Genomic DNA, 16,924 nt, shown 5'->3' with positions numbered 1-16,924 from the left:
AAATAGAATATAGTCTACTCCAACGCCAGTGTTTTCAAGTAATGTTAAGATTTTGTGGTATATAAGATCATTAGAATATGAATGAATGCAGAGAGAAAATCCAACCGGGCAATAAGAAGGAGAAATCCGTGAGTGTTCATATAAATGAAAGCATAAATATTACTCCTGGCAGTGACTGAAAATTAAGCTGTCCTCCTTCAATTTCAAAACACTTACAAGACATTAAGAAAACTGTTAACCTCCTGGTTCTGTCTAATGTAAACTATCCCCAGTGGTTCTGTGGTTAAATCAGAGTCTGTATCCTGCAATGATCAGTGGCTGAGAGAAAAATATGAGACTTATGTCAAATCAGTGCATAACATTTTTTCACCAATTGATATGCATTTTAGAAACAATGCTACAGATTGAGGTGGAAAAAAATAATACTAACAAAAACAAGGTGCCCAGCAACTTCATTCTTTGGCCACCTAATGAGCAATATATATAGTATAGATCCTAGTAAGCTTTGCTGACATTTGAAATGTGTTTAAATCTTAGATATTTCTAAGTTGAATAATTGTTTTAACCCACACTTGGATTTTCCATTTCATGAGTCCGGAGATCTGAGGATCCAATTGCAAGCCTCTTACCTGGGCTCTGGGCGGCGCTATCACAGAGAGCAATAGATGCTATAAACATCTTCTGATAGAATTTGCACATTCTATGGGATTGTTTTTTAAAGCAATGCCATTCTCCAGCAGATTCTTGTTTCCTTAGAAAAAGTGAAAGGAAAGGCATGGAAAAACTTTGCTAGCACAGAAAAAATGGATTAAACATGTCAGCTGGGGACAAAGCTTCCAGTCCACTTTAAGAAAAGTTGACAAAAAGACAGCACAGTACTCATTTTGCATTTCAGAAGATGCTGAGGGACGTTCTTGATTTATAAATAATAGCAGTTATTTTGAAGCTCTTTAATGCTGAATTCTCTAAGATAAAGTATTAGTTTGAAACATTAATAGATTTCAGTACAAACCTAAAACGTAAGCCCTCAGTTTTCCAACTTTAAAAATTCTCTCTTTTTTCCTGAAGGTGCTTAAGGGGTAAGGCATTGTGAAATTAATCTTAAAATTGAGGAGGAATTATTCGAATGTGCCAGAAATCACAAATCATATGATTCATAACTCTCATGAACATTGCTCCTATAAGGCTTAAATTAAGATTACAGATTTGAACGTGAAAATAACTAAACCAATTTTTTAATAAAGATTTTTAGAACCATCGGCTTAGGTTTTATTTTTTTTTAAATTGAGAGAGTGTCATGTCGCTCTTGCACATGTCTATTGAAAAGTATTGCACTTTTGCAAGTATTGCAAGATGTTGATGGAAATATATCTGAACAACAACATCTCTTTAGATAACCAGCCAGCACTGGGCCAATATCAGTTGTTTCTTTATTAGATTTGAATATAATCACGTCCATCAGCCTTGTATTGGCCCAAGACTGTAACCAATATCAGCACTGTACAGAATTTCATGGAAAAACATAACTATATAATTTTTTACCTGACTGGCACTCTTTGCCTGCCAGATTAGTTTCTGGTCCATCTGGTCCTCTAAGGATAAAGCAATTATTAAAAGTGGATGAATGAAATTATGAAAACTATAAATCCACTTTTTGTAAATCTAACCCTTCAAATCACCCTGTTCAATTCTTTGATCTTAAATTATCTGAACATAAACAGCTACAAGAAAAAGAGACTGACCAAACTGACCTTTTTCGTTGAATGGGGGTCAAAAGCAGCATGAGGTCGATCAGTGAGTCGCTGTTGCCTCAGCTGCCTCTCACTGTCCAGTAGCAGATGACCTGTTGGTTATCTAGGTATCAGTGTCATTAATCAGAGACCTCAGTGAAACTGTGACACTTGATTTGTGTAGTTTAGTGCACATGCTAAACCTCTATTGCTGAAAGCTGCCTCAGCGGGCACATGTACAGTAGTATAATGTCTGATCATTTTGTATTAGCTCCACTATTAGAAAAAGAAGTCCTGTTTTACTACTGCAGAATTAGCTCTTTTCCATTGTCACCCTTCTTATGTTCAGATGCTAAGGATTTAAAACATCAGTGTTACTGTATGCAACATATCTGCTGATCAGCTATAATAATCTTTTTTTTTCTAATAAACAGGCAGAACATTGATACACATCTACATGCTGAGGGGATACTTTAAAATGATTTTTCTCTTCTGTCAGTATAATCTTTTTGCCATTCGTCATGTAAACATGAATGGTGATGGCTCTTGCCTGGAACAAAACATTAAATGCTACAAATCTAAACAATGGTGGTAAAAAGAAAAAAAATAAAGGTTTTCTTATGGCATTGTTCACATCTATGTGCAAAACCATCTACAGTACAGTATGTCCTTCACAACAGTGTGGCCTGTACAGGACACAGAAGATAACCTATTAAGACAGGTGATGAACAAGATGGAACTACTGTATGTGGTCTATTTTGTGCATTTTGTTATTTGTAGCCTATTGTTAAAATATATCTTGCATAATCAAATAATGAGTCAACTTTAGTACCTATGACTGTGTAACAGAGTTTCTTGTTTTTAGTCCTAAATGCACTTCTGTGTAATTTCTGCTTTCTCATTCTCCTATGTCATTGTCAAGCTTGAAGGAGTCCTTTGGGTTGACATTGTTAGGAAGTCAGGTGCTTTTGTAAGAGACCTTGCAGGTACTGTACGTGACAGACATTTCTTGAGGTATATTCACTCGTAAAACATCTCTCAATAAAAATGTCACACATTGAAATAAATATAAAAAGGGGAAAAAAAGTTTAATACTTTAAGGTCATTTATATAGACTCCTGAGGTGAAGGGAAGAAAACTTTTTTTTTTCTTTTTAAAAATTCCTGTTACAGTTGTTTGTGACAAAGGACCACCTTCTTACATAAACAGTGCACAAAAATGTGCATTTTTGCTCTGTGAATCTTCTTTGGGATTAACAAATTAACCACTAAAGCCTAATAGCAGAGGTATATCTGTGGTATACTGTGTGATACAAATTCCAGTACACTCCACCTGAGCTATTAACAGTTAATATGCACTGGTCTGTTAAAGTGGGTGACAGTCACATCATGAAAATCCTGTTTGCTGGGGAGGACCTGTAACACATTAAAGGTAACCAAAGTATTCTTACCTCTTCCCATGTGTAAGGCTTCTGAACCACAGAAGCTCATTGGACCAGAACTCATCCTGGTTTCTGGAGCATTAAGCAGACTAGATAACACATCTCTGGTGTAAAAGTAAAAAATTGAATCACACATTGCATGTGTATTAAAGTGTTTATCTTAGTGAAAAAACTGAAGCCCAAAGTTGACCTGGGAAGGTTTGTTCACTGGAAACTGCAGTGTCCTTCAGTGTTTGTTTAATAAACGTGCTGTTGAACAGCAGTGTGAGGAAAAGAGCAGAAACTGAAGGATTAGGCCAGCCTCTCTTACAGAGGAGGACACTGGAACACAGTGGGAAGTTCATGGAGCTCTGGAGTGCTGTAAGAGAAATGCAATTACTTTGATCTCAACCAGCAAGTAGAAGCCTTTGCAAAATTCCAATGTTGCAAGTGAATAGAAATGAACAGCTGACGACAACAAAAACTCAATGGATGACTCATTTTTCATGACACATAACTGCTTTAGAATTAACAATTGGGAGAGCAGTTCAATTCAAAAATAACTTAAACTTGAATGTCTGGCATTTGTGGGAGGAGGTTTAAAATAAGATGCATTTGTGTCAAAAGTCAGAAACAGCTAAATGCCCCTGAGCTGTTACTGTAGTAAGAGTGGATAACAAGGCCAAAAACTCAGGTGAATTATTTTGGTATGTCCGCTACATTGACATTCATTTGGTTGTTGCATGCTCAGAGTTGATGAGTGCAATATATTTCTGTGTTCTGGGAAACAAAGGTAATGAGAAACTTTGTGACTAAATACCAGTCACATTACTGTGGTTGGAAAAGGTATAGATAGTAGCATTAAAGCTGACTGCACCAGGGATCAAACCCACATCTTTAGCATTACGCACAGGCTTGATGCAGGGTTGTAGAAAGGCCCAGATCACAAGGCAGAACCCACTGCTAAATGTATCTGTACCAGATCTGGACCATAAGAAAGTTTCTCTGTCCCTGTCTCTGCTGCAGCACATCCCCACAATGAATGACGTGTTCCCTTTTTGTGCCAGTATACCATTTAGGGGAGTTCCCCATAGAAAGCAGCATGCTACACAGTTTTCTTGTTAATACCCAGGCATGGGGCAGATGACACTTGTAAGTTTTGGGAAATAGAAGAGTGTCAGCAAACTATTTTTTACCCTATACAGTATATGTGGAGTCTCTGTCGTACACCCCTCCTTTAATTCTCTCCTCCTATTCTGGCTTGATTGCTACACCAGCACACCAACTACACCAGTGGAGCTCAGCTTCGGTCCTCAAGGGTCTTAAACCCAGTCCTGTAGGGTTTAAACCTACAGAGTCTTAAGAGTAAAGACAGGCTTCAACTTGGGTTCAATTAGGTAATTAAGGACTCAGGTGGAGTGAAAACCATAAATCTTCTGGCCCCTTCAGTAATGGAGCTGTTCCCCCATGCGCTAGATCTTCTACCAGTCACCACAGGGCTCCTGTCCATTCCACAGGGCAGTATCTAGTAATGCAAAAGCTTCCTACAGCCCGCAGCACAATGTGATCCAGGAGTCTGAATCAGTACAATGACTAGATTGTACAATCAGTACAGTACAAAAGATAATGGGACCATGGTGCAACATTCCTGGGGCTTTGGGCCTCGCAGAACAATCTCCGCACATTCTACACGAGCAGAGGAGTTCTACATGGACTACAACTCCTGGAATGCTGCAACCACTTCTACAAAGGTTCACTTAAACTTTAAGGGAGTATGTAGTCATTTAAAATGAACATGGCAGCACAGTGACACAGTGGTTAGCATTGCTGCCTCGCAGCGCTGGGACCCTGGGTTCAGTTCTGGACCTGGGGTGCTATCTGTACGTTCTCCCTGTGTTCAAGAGGGTTGCTATCTGCATGGGGTATTTCATGTTCACCCTGTGTTGCGTGGGTTTCCTGTGGGTGCTCTGGTTTCCTCCCACAATCCAAAGACATACTGTACTGGCGGGTTAACTGGCTTCTGTAAGATCGGCCCTTGTACTGTATGTGTGTGTCTCTCGGCCCTGTAATGGACTGGCATCCTCTCCAGGGTGTATCCTGCCTTGGGTCCAGTGCTTCTCAGGATAAGCTCTGGGCCACTGTGACCCTGAATTGTGGTTATTGAAAGTGATGTGATGACATTGATAAAGTGAATATTTCCAGACTCACAAAGCAGTTCAACTATTGCTTCAGTGCAAAACAAATCGAGATGGCTTTCATTCATATTTTTCCACCACTTTGGAATTAAGTAATGTGTTTTTTAGTGAATTACTTGGGCACCTTGCCATAGGACCATAAGAAGGGTTACAAATGAAAGGAGGTCATGCAGTCCATCTAGTCTGTTTGGTAGTTTGCAACTAATTGATTCAAGGATCTCATCTAGATACAGTATTTCATAAAAGAAGACAAGGTTTCAACATCAGCAACATAACTGTGCTGCTTAATTTGCACTCCCACAACACTTTGCATAAAGAATGGCCTCCTGATCTTAGTTTTATATGTACTTCAACATAGTTTGTGTTTCACTGTTTATTCTGAAGAAATGCACTGGGTTGGCTTTGTTAGTTTCTTTGAGGGTTTTGAATACTCGAGTCAGTTCCGCTCTAAATCTGAATCTAAATCTAAATCTCTTGGCTGAAAAGGCTCAGTTCCTTCAGCCTGTTAGTGTAAAATATTCCGTGAAGCCACAGAATGTTTCAGGTAGCCCTTCCCTGGGCTGAACCCAGAGCAGCAACGTCTTTTCTAAAATGTGGTGACCAAAATTGGACACAATAATTTAAATAAGCCCATACTCCTTCATGCCACGGTTTTAAGCCAGCAGTTTTATCACTCTGCAACTCACAACTGGCAACCCACTGAAGCTAAGCAGGTGTGAGCCTGGTCAGTACCTGGATGGGAGACCTCCTGGAAATACCTAAGGTTGCTGCTGGAAGAGGTGTTAGTGGGGCCAGCAGGGGGCGCTCACCCTGCGGTCCATGTGGGTCCCAATGCCCCAGTATAGTGACAGGAACACTATACTTTAAACAGGCGCCATCCTTTGGATGAGACGTAAAACCGAAGTCATTAAAAATCCCAGGGTGTTTCTCGAAAAGATTAGGGGTGTAACCCCGGCGTCCTGGCCAGATTTCTCATCGGCCCTTACCAATCATGGCCTCCAAATAATCCCCATCTATGAATTGGCTTTATTACTCTGCTCTCCTCCCCACTGATGGCTGATGTGTGGTGAGTGTTCTTGTGCACTATGGCTGATGTCGCATAATCCAAGTGGATGCTGCACATTGGGAGTTGAGGGGAGTCCCCATTACCTGTAAAGTGCTTTAAGTGGAGTGTCCAGAAAAGCACTATATAAATGTAAGCAATTATAATTATTATTAATGTGCCATCCCTTGATTTAAATATAATGATTTTTTGCTTTTAAACATAAATAGCTCAGGTTGCCTTCCCTTTAAATAACTGGATTAGCCTACAAACAGTAACAGAAAAGACCTTTATAACGCACACTCATTGATATAGAATATTTGGATTATTCTTGGGCTCCTGCACAAGCAGTGTGTGGCAGAATTACCAATGCTTCCCACAGTCGCTCAGTATTTCAGTCTAGGATATGAGAATTGTCGGTTGTGTAGTTACTGTTGCCATGGATTCCTGCCCAGCCTATATCTAATTGGCCTTATTGAACCCTGTTGAATTTCAAGGCTTAGAAGCCCAGAAGAGAGAATCTCAGAGCAAGAGGATAGCAAAAAAAAAAGACTGTCTTGGTTCAAATGGCCTCATGCTGGTAGGATGATGAACGTTGAAAGCAGTAATTGCCACGGAAAGCTCAGCGTGCATTTTCACTAAGCGCTCCTCGCACTAAGCCGTTGGAGAACAGAATAGCAAAAATAATACATCCCTGACAAATCACTCGTGTCAGACAAAGTATTGATTGCACTGAGACTTTTCAAAATGCAGGATGGAGCAGAACACATAGAAGAAGCTCCCAGTTTCCCAGCCTCGACACACAAACAGCATACAAGACCAAACAAGAAAAGAAAGGTATTGTGTTGTTCCCTGTGTTTATATGGGTTAAAACCCATATACTGTAGGTCATTTTGAAAAGTAGTCCTTCTTCATCTGGGTAAAATGAAAAGTACAAATGGTTTAGAAGTTGCAGAACCCTCTGTCAGCATATTCCTGCTTACATATTCATTAGATATAAATCAGAAGCCTTTTATGTCTATTTGAACAATGTGACCCTATATGGAGTAAGAATGGCAGATCAAAAATCAGTATCATTCTTAGAGACCTCATGTTAGAAAGAATAATGTATTTTATCTTTTTAAATAGTAATGGGAATATAAAACCCAAATAACTATTTTTTTCAGTTTTCTCTTTTTCCCTGACTTCATTTAAAGATGAAACAAAAAACACACACTTTTCTCTACTTTTTTGCTGCTGGGATTCCAGTCTAATCATCTTATGGCTTATGCCTTTTGATATGAAGAAGTCCAGGTGATTAGCCCCTTAATTCCATAATAGATCCTGTTGAATTGAATCTGTTACTAAGTGAAATCTGCAGAGCAGCAAAAGGAAGATATCTCTTTGGCGGTGTGCAATAGGTGACATCCTATTAGAGAAATCACAAGAATAGTAGCAACCACAGAGCAAGATGACAGAGAGCATTGATTTGCCAAACGCTGGCAGGTGAATTTTCTTTCCAGTCAACTTTCCAGTGAGGGTTCAGCGATTTGTTCCTTAAATTAGTGCATATTCTCTTCACCTCCCAAACATTTTCGAAGAGATTGATGGTTTTTGGGCCACACCACCATATGGTGGTTTTGTTTGAAGACTTGTTTTTTGAAGTATATTCTGGCACCTTTCAGGACCTCCCTTCCACTGGTCCTAAATTCACAATTTGGTATTAATAATGACAACAAAGAACGTGTTTACTTTTACAACACAGTCTGCACTGAAAGAGTTTATTCTGGCCTCTACACAGCAGTTATTTCCACTGAGGCTACAGCATTACTAGATAATGTGTGTCAAAATGTTAATTAGAAAGCTGGGTTTTGTAGCTTTCCAGAGAGTGCAAAACTCCACCATTACTCAGGAAGAAAGATGGTGTTCAAGGGAATCTGATTTAGTGATTTTAATTAAAGAAACCTAGGGTGTCGGTGATCAGGCTTTGTGTTTCTCATTGAAGACACCCCCTCACGCACATCTCTGCTCTCCTGTTCTACTGCTATCAAAAGTCTTTTCACTCTTTTCTTTTCCTTCTTTTTATGCAGAATCAATTATATGATGTTTTTAAACTGAAATGTTAGCCACTGCTACCCCTGCAAGATCTATATTGTCTACAAAAGCTTTTATGTTTGTGGATATGTAGGGAGTCACAAATTAGGTTAATGATAGGAAACCTGATATTGTGTCAATTGGATTTGATTGGTAAATGTGATGGATCAGGTGCTACAACACTTCATATTGGCTGCTCATGTACAGTATTGTTTACCTTGTGATTTTGCGATCATTTATCTCTTACAAAGCAGTATTAAGAACAAAGTTGTTACAATGGCAGACAATACTAGCAGAGGCTTTGATTAAATTGTTGATACTCCTGCCATAGATATTGTGTAACTCCTGATTGTGTCTAAGAAGTCTAAATCATTTGTACAGATTGGCCTAGGTCAGGGCAATGATGAGCTAAAATTAGATACAGTTAGATTTGGGACTTAGAGTGGAAGATTGTTATTCTATCTGAGAGCTGTGAGTGCACGGAGCTGAAATGGCTAATTTTACTGTAGACTGATTCAATGGTAGGGAATGTACAGTATTGATGAGGTGTTCAGTCAAAACTGACTCCAGAAACTGAATCAGTAAGAGGCATCTTGGGTCTGATTCTTTTTTGCTTCCATTACTTTAGAACCAGCATGAACCTAGCACCTTAATACTGTAGATTGTATTTTAGTCCATTTATTTTAGACAACATGCGCAGGGATGGCAAAATTATATCTGTGAACTTTATGGCAGGGTAAATGCTTGATTTTTGCCCTTAATCCACAGACCTGCTGTTAATATCCATCCATTTTCAAGCCATTTCATCCAGTTCACGATTGCTGGGGGGAGCCAGAGTCTATCCCAGCAAGCAAGGGATCAAAAGTGGGGTACACCCTGGACAGGATGCCAGTCCATCTCAGGGCACACAGACACAAAAACATTCAACCACTCACACCAGGGCCAATTTTCCCAAAAAACAATTAACCTACAAGTTTGTTTTTGAACTCTAAGAGGAAACTGGAGCACTAGTGCAAAACCTGCTGTTAATAATCAACATTTAAAGTGCATGCAGGTCCCTCATCAATTAAATTTCTTTGCTTAATTACTCCGACTAGATATAATTTTAAAAATCAGTCTCCTGGAAGAATAGATTTCATGAGAAAAAACATTAATTGTTTCAGTTATTGTTTCTATCCTGCATGATATTATTGCAATATATTATTGCAATCTTGGCCGCATTCACATTCCTCTCTTCTGGGTTTTAGAATCCATTTTGAAGCAGTGTGGCACAAATTTCAGTTAAACTTTTTTTAAAAAACCTCAGTGAGTTGCTGCAATTAGCACATTTTACAGTGATGATTAAAAGAAAATTATCTTCCATTTAGAGGCTCTGTGAAAAATCTCATGTCACAGACAGACCAGTTAAAATGGAGTTCATAACCGTTCTCTTAAGTCAATGCGGTTGATAATATATTTTAAAAATGTTTGCAACGTGTTCATTAGAAAAGAGCTGTTTTCTGTGATTCATCCCATCTGTCCTTTTGTTTTACTGCTGAAAAAAAGAGCAGATACTTCAGAGAGTGTCATGACAAGAGATGTTTGTTAAAGGGTTTCCTGGCATAGTTACAGTATATTTTTAGAAATACCTTAAGCTTTGTTTGAGTTCAAGCGAAGTGAACTGCTTAAACAAGCAGGGCTCCATTGTAGACTAACAGGAATGGGTGACCATTGTTCTCAGTGTCTTGTGGGAGTTTGCTTACCTGGAAGAAACAGGTAATGCAGAGCACTCCTTACTCTCCCAGCATCTCTCCTAGCTTTCATTTCACCTTTAAGTGGGTGAAGTATTTCTAATATCAATATGTCCTCTCTTGGACACATTTTGTGCCCCATTTTCTGCTATCCAGTTCCTTAAAATATATATTGTATAACTGATCAGGGCACAGTCCCATTAAAGTTTCTGGCACAGAGAATAAAGACAAATGTGGGCAGGAGCTTACAAATATGCACTCAACTTTAAATAAGTACTAAATATGTGATAGTATTAAAGTCTGATGATTAAGAAGTCTAAATTTCAGTAAAGGCAACAATGAAATGCTCCAATGCACTGTACTTTCAATGACAACCATGTCCTATTTTCTAATCCCAGAGATTGAGCTGTGCTGCAGTGTGCACGTAGTCTCTGTGCCACACCACCTTTCTCAGCCCACTCTGGATCCTTTTTAATTATTCCTCTGCCTTGCAGACCTTTTCCACGCTCACTGGCTTTTCCCACAGAGAATCAGTCTCATCCTAAATACAGAGCTGTTTTTTGGTTGCCAGCAATGGAAAATTGCCCTCTGCATATTTGAGTTTATTAGGAATTTAACATCTATCATCCTTTCTGGTCCCTCAGCTGTGATTGATCTTTCATTTTCTCTCTTTCTCCTTGTTTGTTTTTTTATGGTTGACCTCCAACCCCTGCAGCTCTCCTCCTGACACAAGGTAAGCGCTCTGGTGTCATTTCACTATACTGTCGCTCATCTGTCTGCACCAGTTTCTTTTTTTGTGTCTAAAGAGTGATCTGTGTAATTCTGCAGTCGTTGCGGTTAAGTGCTGATCTTCCCTGGTTGCAGGTATGGCATGCAGCTGGACTTGATTGTGCTAACTGGGGAAACTGGGCTGTGTGAAAATAGTTGTGCAGTAGTGTAGTTGTACTTGCTTTTAAGGTCATTGACTTGCATCGGCCAGCAAGGAGTATACATTTATCACCAAGTGAAGAAAGGAATGGACCCTTTACACAAAAACCAAATGAAAATCTGACTGAACGTCTTTAGATCATTGTAGCACTCTTTGGCCTTTTATGGGCTTGCGGTAGCATTGATCTCGAGATCTGTTCCTGCAGCAGGTGAAAGCAGATATTCTAGAGATTTTTTCACACCTCATTCCACCTGAATCATTCAGACTGATACAGTGCACAGGCCTTCAAAAGGTTACAGGTGAATTAATGCCTTTGCCTTGTACAGTTTCTCTTAGCAATTTACTGCACTCATGCCATCAGTTTATTGGAGTTGGACGTGGAGAAGTAAAATCTATAACCCTTTGACCAAGCAGAGCCTGTCTTTTCTCAGTCCTGAAATAGCTTGTGTAACTAAAGGCTACAACATGGCCGATAAAGGAAGAGAATTAGGAATATTGTTTTAAATCCTAAAACTGTACTGCTACCACTTTCCAGGTCACCTCCTTCAAAATCTGGACTCAATTTTCAGGTACATTAACTCAGCGATTATCACAGCACAGGAAATTTACAATCGGCTGCTGGAATCATGACCCTTTCTTGGTGATGTTCACACTAGCTTGACCACAACAGCCAAGCCTATTTCCTGTCAACAGCCTAACTGCTGCTAGTGAAATGATCAGCTCCACCCCATTTGAGTGATCAGTTTTAATTATCACATATGCAGTGATAGAGATCATGAAACCACTTTACATTGTCCTAATATTTTATTATGTATCAAGCAGCACATTAACATGCAAATTATACCTAAATATACCAAATTCATAATCTAGTAATCATGATCAATGTCCTTCTCTGTGTTCAATCATGTTCCATATGTGCGCAGTTAAATTCCACAATGCACACTCTGAATTGTCAAAAGAAACTTAATAAACCTCTTGTTCAGCTGCCATCTAATTTCTCTACAGCACAGCTTGGCTCTAACCTTTTTTCTACAAATCATATGCATTCAGTTGAGGTGAAGTCAGTCCTTAACTATGGGTGAGAGTGATACAGAGACTCTTTCATGGATTTAGCAACAACAGTCTGAGCATCTTCATACCCTTTACCCCTCTCCACAAAAACATCTTCACACAATCATGACAAAATTCCTACTTCTCAAAATCAATACTTTTATCTACAAGAGCAGTGATGCAATGTGCCTCCACAGCCATTGAGATGGATTCAGAGATGTGAACCATTGAACAGTGTCTTGACAAATCTTTCCTCCTACCGTTATTTATGACAATACTTTTACTGACCAGATGGATAAAAAATGAAAATTTCACAAGGGTTAAAATAGTGCATTTCAAAGAGGAACTATTATTTTTATGTGGTTATTGTACTAGCTACTATTGTACTAGATAACAAATTTTCATTCATGATAAAGAAGGGCTCTTCTTAATTATCTAAGCATTATAAGTCTTTCAAAAAAGAAACAGCCATCTAAATGGACAAAACTTTATTCAAGAAACTTTAAAATAATTCATACAGGGAGGAGGGATTACACCATTCTGATGGGTTTTTTTTTATTTGAGAACTTTTGAAGAGCAAATTGGAAGATTTGAAAAAAATACCATCATATATCACTCATGATGGTGACATGAATCACATCCTGACAGGTTTTTAAAGTTAAGTCTAGTGCATTCATTTTCATGCCTCTGGGTTTTTATTCGATAAAGCGGATGCGATTCCCTGGGGCTGCTGTGTGACTGACATTAATCAAAGCTGCTGGAAGAACGCCTCTCTCCAGACCTTTCCTTGATGGACTCACCTGCCATTGGTACTGTATTTTCCCATTGGCGACCTCTCCTCCGGGGAAAAGCCCTGTGCAACATGCTGACTGACTTTGGAAGTTTAAAAACGTGCCAGGATGTGAACACCGGAACCGACTGGACCAGAAGTGTCTTGGAAGCAGTGTGGCACAGTGCTAAGTATTCCGGACATGTAATTGGGAGGCTGTAGTTCCAATCCTGAATGAGACCCTGCCGTTGTACCCTTGAGCAAGGCACTTCATTCACATTGTTTCAGTAACATGTCCAGCTAAATAAAAGGGTACAAAATTGGTACAAAAGTAAATTAGTTGGATGAAAACATAATAAATGTACAATAGGAATCCAGAGTTTTATAATGGATGCACTCTTTGAAAAGCCTTTCACATTGTCTTTAAATTTGCAAGAAATGCCAACCTTATGGTGTATTAATAAATAATTTGCCACCACACAGCATACAGAACAGCATATAACTACACACTCAGTTGTTCAGTTAGATCCTAATAAGAGAAAGAGACAAATATGCAGAGTATAGTTGGCGTAGCTCGCCTGGCTGAGGGAACTTGGAAGCTTTACAGAAAGGATCAGGCTGGCCACACACACCCTGCCCTACCCGTTTGTATTGCAAGGATTGAGCCAGGGAGGGCAGGGGTGTAGATGGGGTAGCAGAATGGGTACAAGAGTGATAAAGTATGGGAAGTCCCAGATGCAGACGGGTGAGCAGATGTATGTGAGATTAAGATTTATCCTTGCTCCCAAATTGCTCCTACACCTTTATTGTAATTCCATTAGTTGGCTTTGATCCAGTTGTTTGAGGATTAATTCTCAATTGTTTTTATTCCTAAACTAATTAATTTTGTATCACAACTAGCTCCAGTAGTAGAATTAGCATAATTCGGCATTGAGGCAAACTGACTGTGCATTACTAAGATACCCTAGCTCATTGAGTACCACATTTGCAACTGTTAGAGTGCAGGTGATGCAGAACACTCAAAGAGGTGCAGAAGGCAGACAGTTGCTTTTTGCCATGTGAGTCTCATCAGGCATGTTGTGTCTAACACAAAAGGATTCCCCGCAGAACGTAATAAAACTATCTTTCAATTCAGCTGTTAATTGAAGCAGACTAGACTTTGCCTTTTGTGTAGTTTTGTCTCTGAGTAGAGTTCAGCCACAATTCACAATTGTACAAGTCACAGTTGTATCTTAATATGCTTCATCATATTTTATTGTATTCGAAGACTGTTACAGTACTGAATGTGCTCTTAAAATCAGAAGGAAAAGCAAAAACTCTTGCTGGCTAAAATATTAGGAATACCCTATAGAATAGTGCGTCCTCCGAGTCAGAAGAGCTCAGACTGGGGGAGCAGTGTATTCCAGTAGGTTCTGATGTATTTGGAGGCCAAGGCTGCACCATTCTTGGAGCTGAATCACCTTTGGTTGCAGTTGTGATGGGGGTAATGTTGTGTGGGATTGAATTGCACATTTCACTGGTTCCAGCAGTTGTAACTAAGATCAATATCTGGGGATTGTTCTGGCCAGACAACGCAGTAGAAGCCTGTCTCATGCTCCTTAAACCAACCATAAATTGTCTATTACTGGCAGAGTCTTTGCATTTGGTTTATATAATTTATTTATAATATGTGCTTGTTTGTCCCACTGTGAAATTTCAGTGATGTGTCTTTCATACTAGCAAACACAAGAGGAAGTAAAGGGAATTATGGCGGTATAGCAGTAGTGGGGCCCTGGGTTCAATTCCGGACCTGGGGTTCTGTTGATGTGGAGTCTGTATGTTCTTTCTATGTTCCTACTGTAGGTGCTCTGGTGTCTTCCCACTGTCCAAAGACATACTGGTAGGTTAATTGGCTTCACAAAAAATTGACCCTGGTGTTAGTCAGGTGTTTGTTCCTGTGTGTGCTCTGAGGTGTCCTGGCGTCCCATCCAAGTTGTATCCCATCCCATCCCGTCTCATACCCATTGCTTATCAGAATAGGCCCTGGCTGCCCTGCGACCCTGAACTGAACCCAGGGCCCCAGCGCTGTGAGGCAGCAATGCAAACCACTGTGCCACCCTGCTGCCCGACAAAAACAGCTGGCGACTCTAAATTAAGCAAGAAAAAAATAGCAAAGTCAGTAAGAAGTGTCAGAGAAGAGGTCCACCTGCCGTTATTAAAGGGTGGCAGAAGATCTGTAGTTCATGAAAAAGATCTTAAAATTGTGTTCCAGGGAGTGTCCATTGAACCATGGAGCGTGTTCTGAAGTGCAATGGCTCGCTAAATATTTGATAAATCACGTACTCATAGCCTAGCAGTCAGTAAGAACCAGTTCATGGAAGAGATGACAGTCATTCTCTGGTGGGGACGGGCCTCTGGGGAACCAGCAAAAAGGCAATTAATGAATAAATGATGTATTGTCTAAGGACTGGGCAAAGAAATTACGAGGCATAGCTGGGTGGGCACCTGGGATTGTCTTAAGCTTTGTTTTTCTAACTTTAATGAATCTCTTTTGAAATCCAAATTGAGGCATCCAGTCAGCAGGCACCTTTTATGTCTGTCTGATTTTTGGATTTCACTGTGAAACAGACAAAAGGGCACATAATGAGTCTGTGAATAAGCACATTGTTGTAGATGACAAGAGTCCCTGCAGCTGCACGCAGTGGTGCAGGTGAATGAAGTTACCACTTTAATCAGGTACAGTGCTTAATATTTGTGTCTCTTTACATACAAATTATTAAAATAGTTCCCTCTTTCTGCTGCCAAGGATGAAATATGGAATAAAATAATAGGCTGTATTAAATACAGTGCGAAAGTGAAGTACCAATTACTGATGTGATGCAGAGGCAACAGTCTTCACACACTCTTAGTACTGTGTGTGCCCAATCTATGTGACAAATGTATCATTTTAATTCATTTACTAAAGGATAGGACGGTTTGTCCAAAGGGAGAAACCAGCTCCTTATCTGGCTTCATTCAAACAGTGCAAAGGTTTGTAAAAGTTCTTTAGGGTAGAAAGAAAGAACTTAAAAATGCTAGATTGCCTGGTGCTAGTGTATGCCTTCTCAGTAATACCTATTTTACTTGCAAAATCTTGCTGCAAGTCCTATCCATTAGGCTTTAAGAGCTAGCATGGTATAATACAAAAATACTAAAATTAAAATAAAAATAATAACTAAAATCCATCAATTTTCTTACCACTTCTTGATTTCAAACGTTTGCAGGGAGCTGGAACCTATCCCAACAAGCAATGGACACAAGGCGAGATACACCCTGAACGGGACCTCAGTCCATCACAGGGCAGACCCACTCAAACTCAGACAGACACAGGGCCAATTTTACCAAAAGCCAGTTAACCTTCCAGTACCAAGGGAGGGAACTGAAAACTCATGTGAACACAGGGAGAAAATAAAAACTTCTCACTGCACCGCCATGCCTCTGGAACCCTACCCCTGATTTAAATGATTATGTTTACTCTGCTTTGACATTTTTAGAGGAGAGTTTGTGATTTTCATGAGCTTTCAATTATGATTTAGGGACTGCTTCAAATTCCATTAGACACTGCCCTCTTGTGGTTTCAAAAGAAAACTAATGTTCACATTTACAGTAAAACATTTTACTATGGATTCAAAACTTAAATACTTCTAAAGCAGGGGTGCCCAACCTTTTTTAATAGAAGATCTAATTTTTCATTTGCCAGTCCAGCGCGATCTACCAATGTGAATTTGAAGCTCCGATATAAGAAAAACAGACTGTGGGCACATTAGTACAATAATGATACCAATAAACTCATGCTACAGTGAACAAGTAATGTTCCCCATTTTAGAAAAAATAATATCCTATCTTAATGTGAGCATTGGCAATGAGAAGCTTACTTGAGAACACTTGTATTTTTTTAACGTGTTGACACTTCTGATCATGTCAGTTAAATTTTTATTTTGTCCCTGCAGCTCGACATTCAGCAGTTCA

The 16,924-nt window shown here is 39.5% G+C and overlaps 1 protein-coding gene across 2 annotated transcripts in view; it reads left to right on the top strand.

Annotated features, from left to right (window-relative positions):
* The window catches only part of slc8a3 (solute carrier family 8 member 3), a 138,408-nt gene that overhangs the window by 105,650 nt on the left and 15,834 nt on the right, over positions 1–16,924 (top strand). Inside the window, exon 4 of one of the 2 annotated variants that reach the window (XM_015351225.2) lies at positions 10,906–10,923. The exons of the other annotated variant lie outside the window; for it this stretch is intronic. Coding sequence (XP_015206711.1) covers positions 10,906–10,923 — 18 coding nt within the window. The remainder of the gene's footprint in view (positions 1–10,905; positions 10,924–16,924) is intronic. 2 annotated transcript variants of the gene reach the window in all.

The sequence above is a fragment of the Lepisosteus oculatus genome, chromosome 8, assembly GCF_040954835.1.
Source record: "Lepisosteus oculatus isolate fLepOcu1 chromosome 8, fLepOcu1.hap2, whole genome shotgun sequence".
Lineage (NCBI taxonomy): Eukaryota > Metazoa > Chordata > Actinopteri > Semionotiformes > Lepisosteidae > Lepisosteus > Lepisosteus oculatus.
The sequence above is the reverse complement of the archived record's forward strand: the minus strand, read 5'-3'. Positions and strand labels throughout refer to the sequence as shown.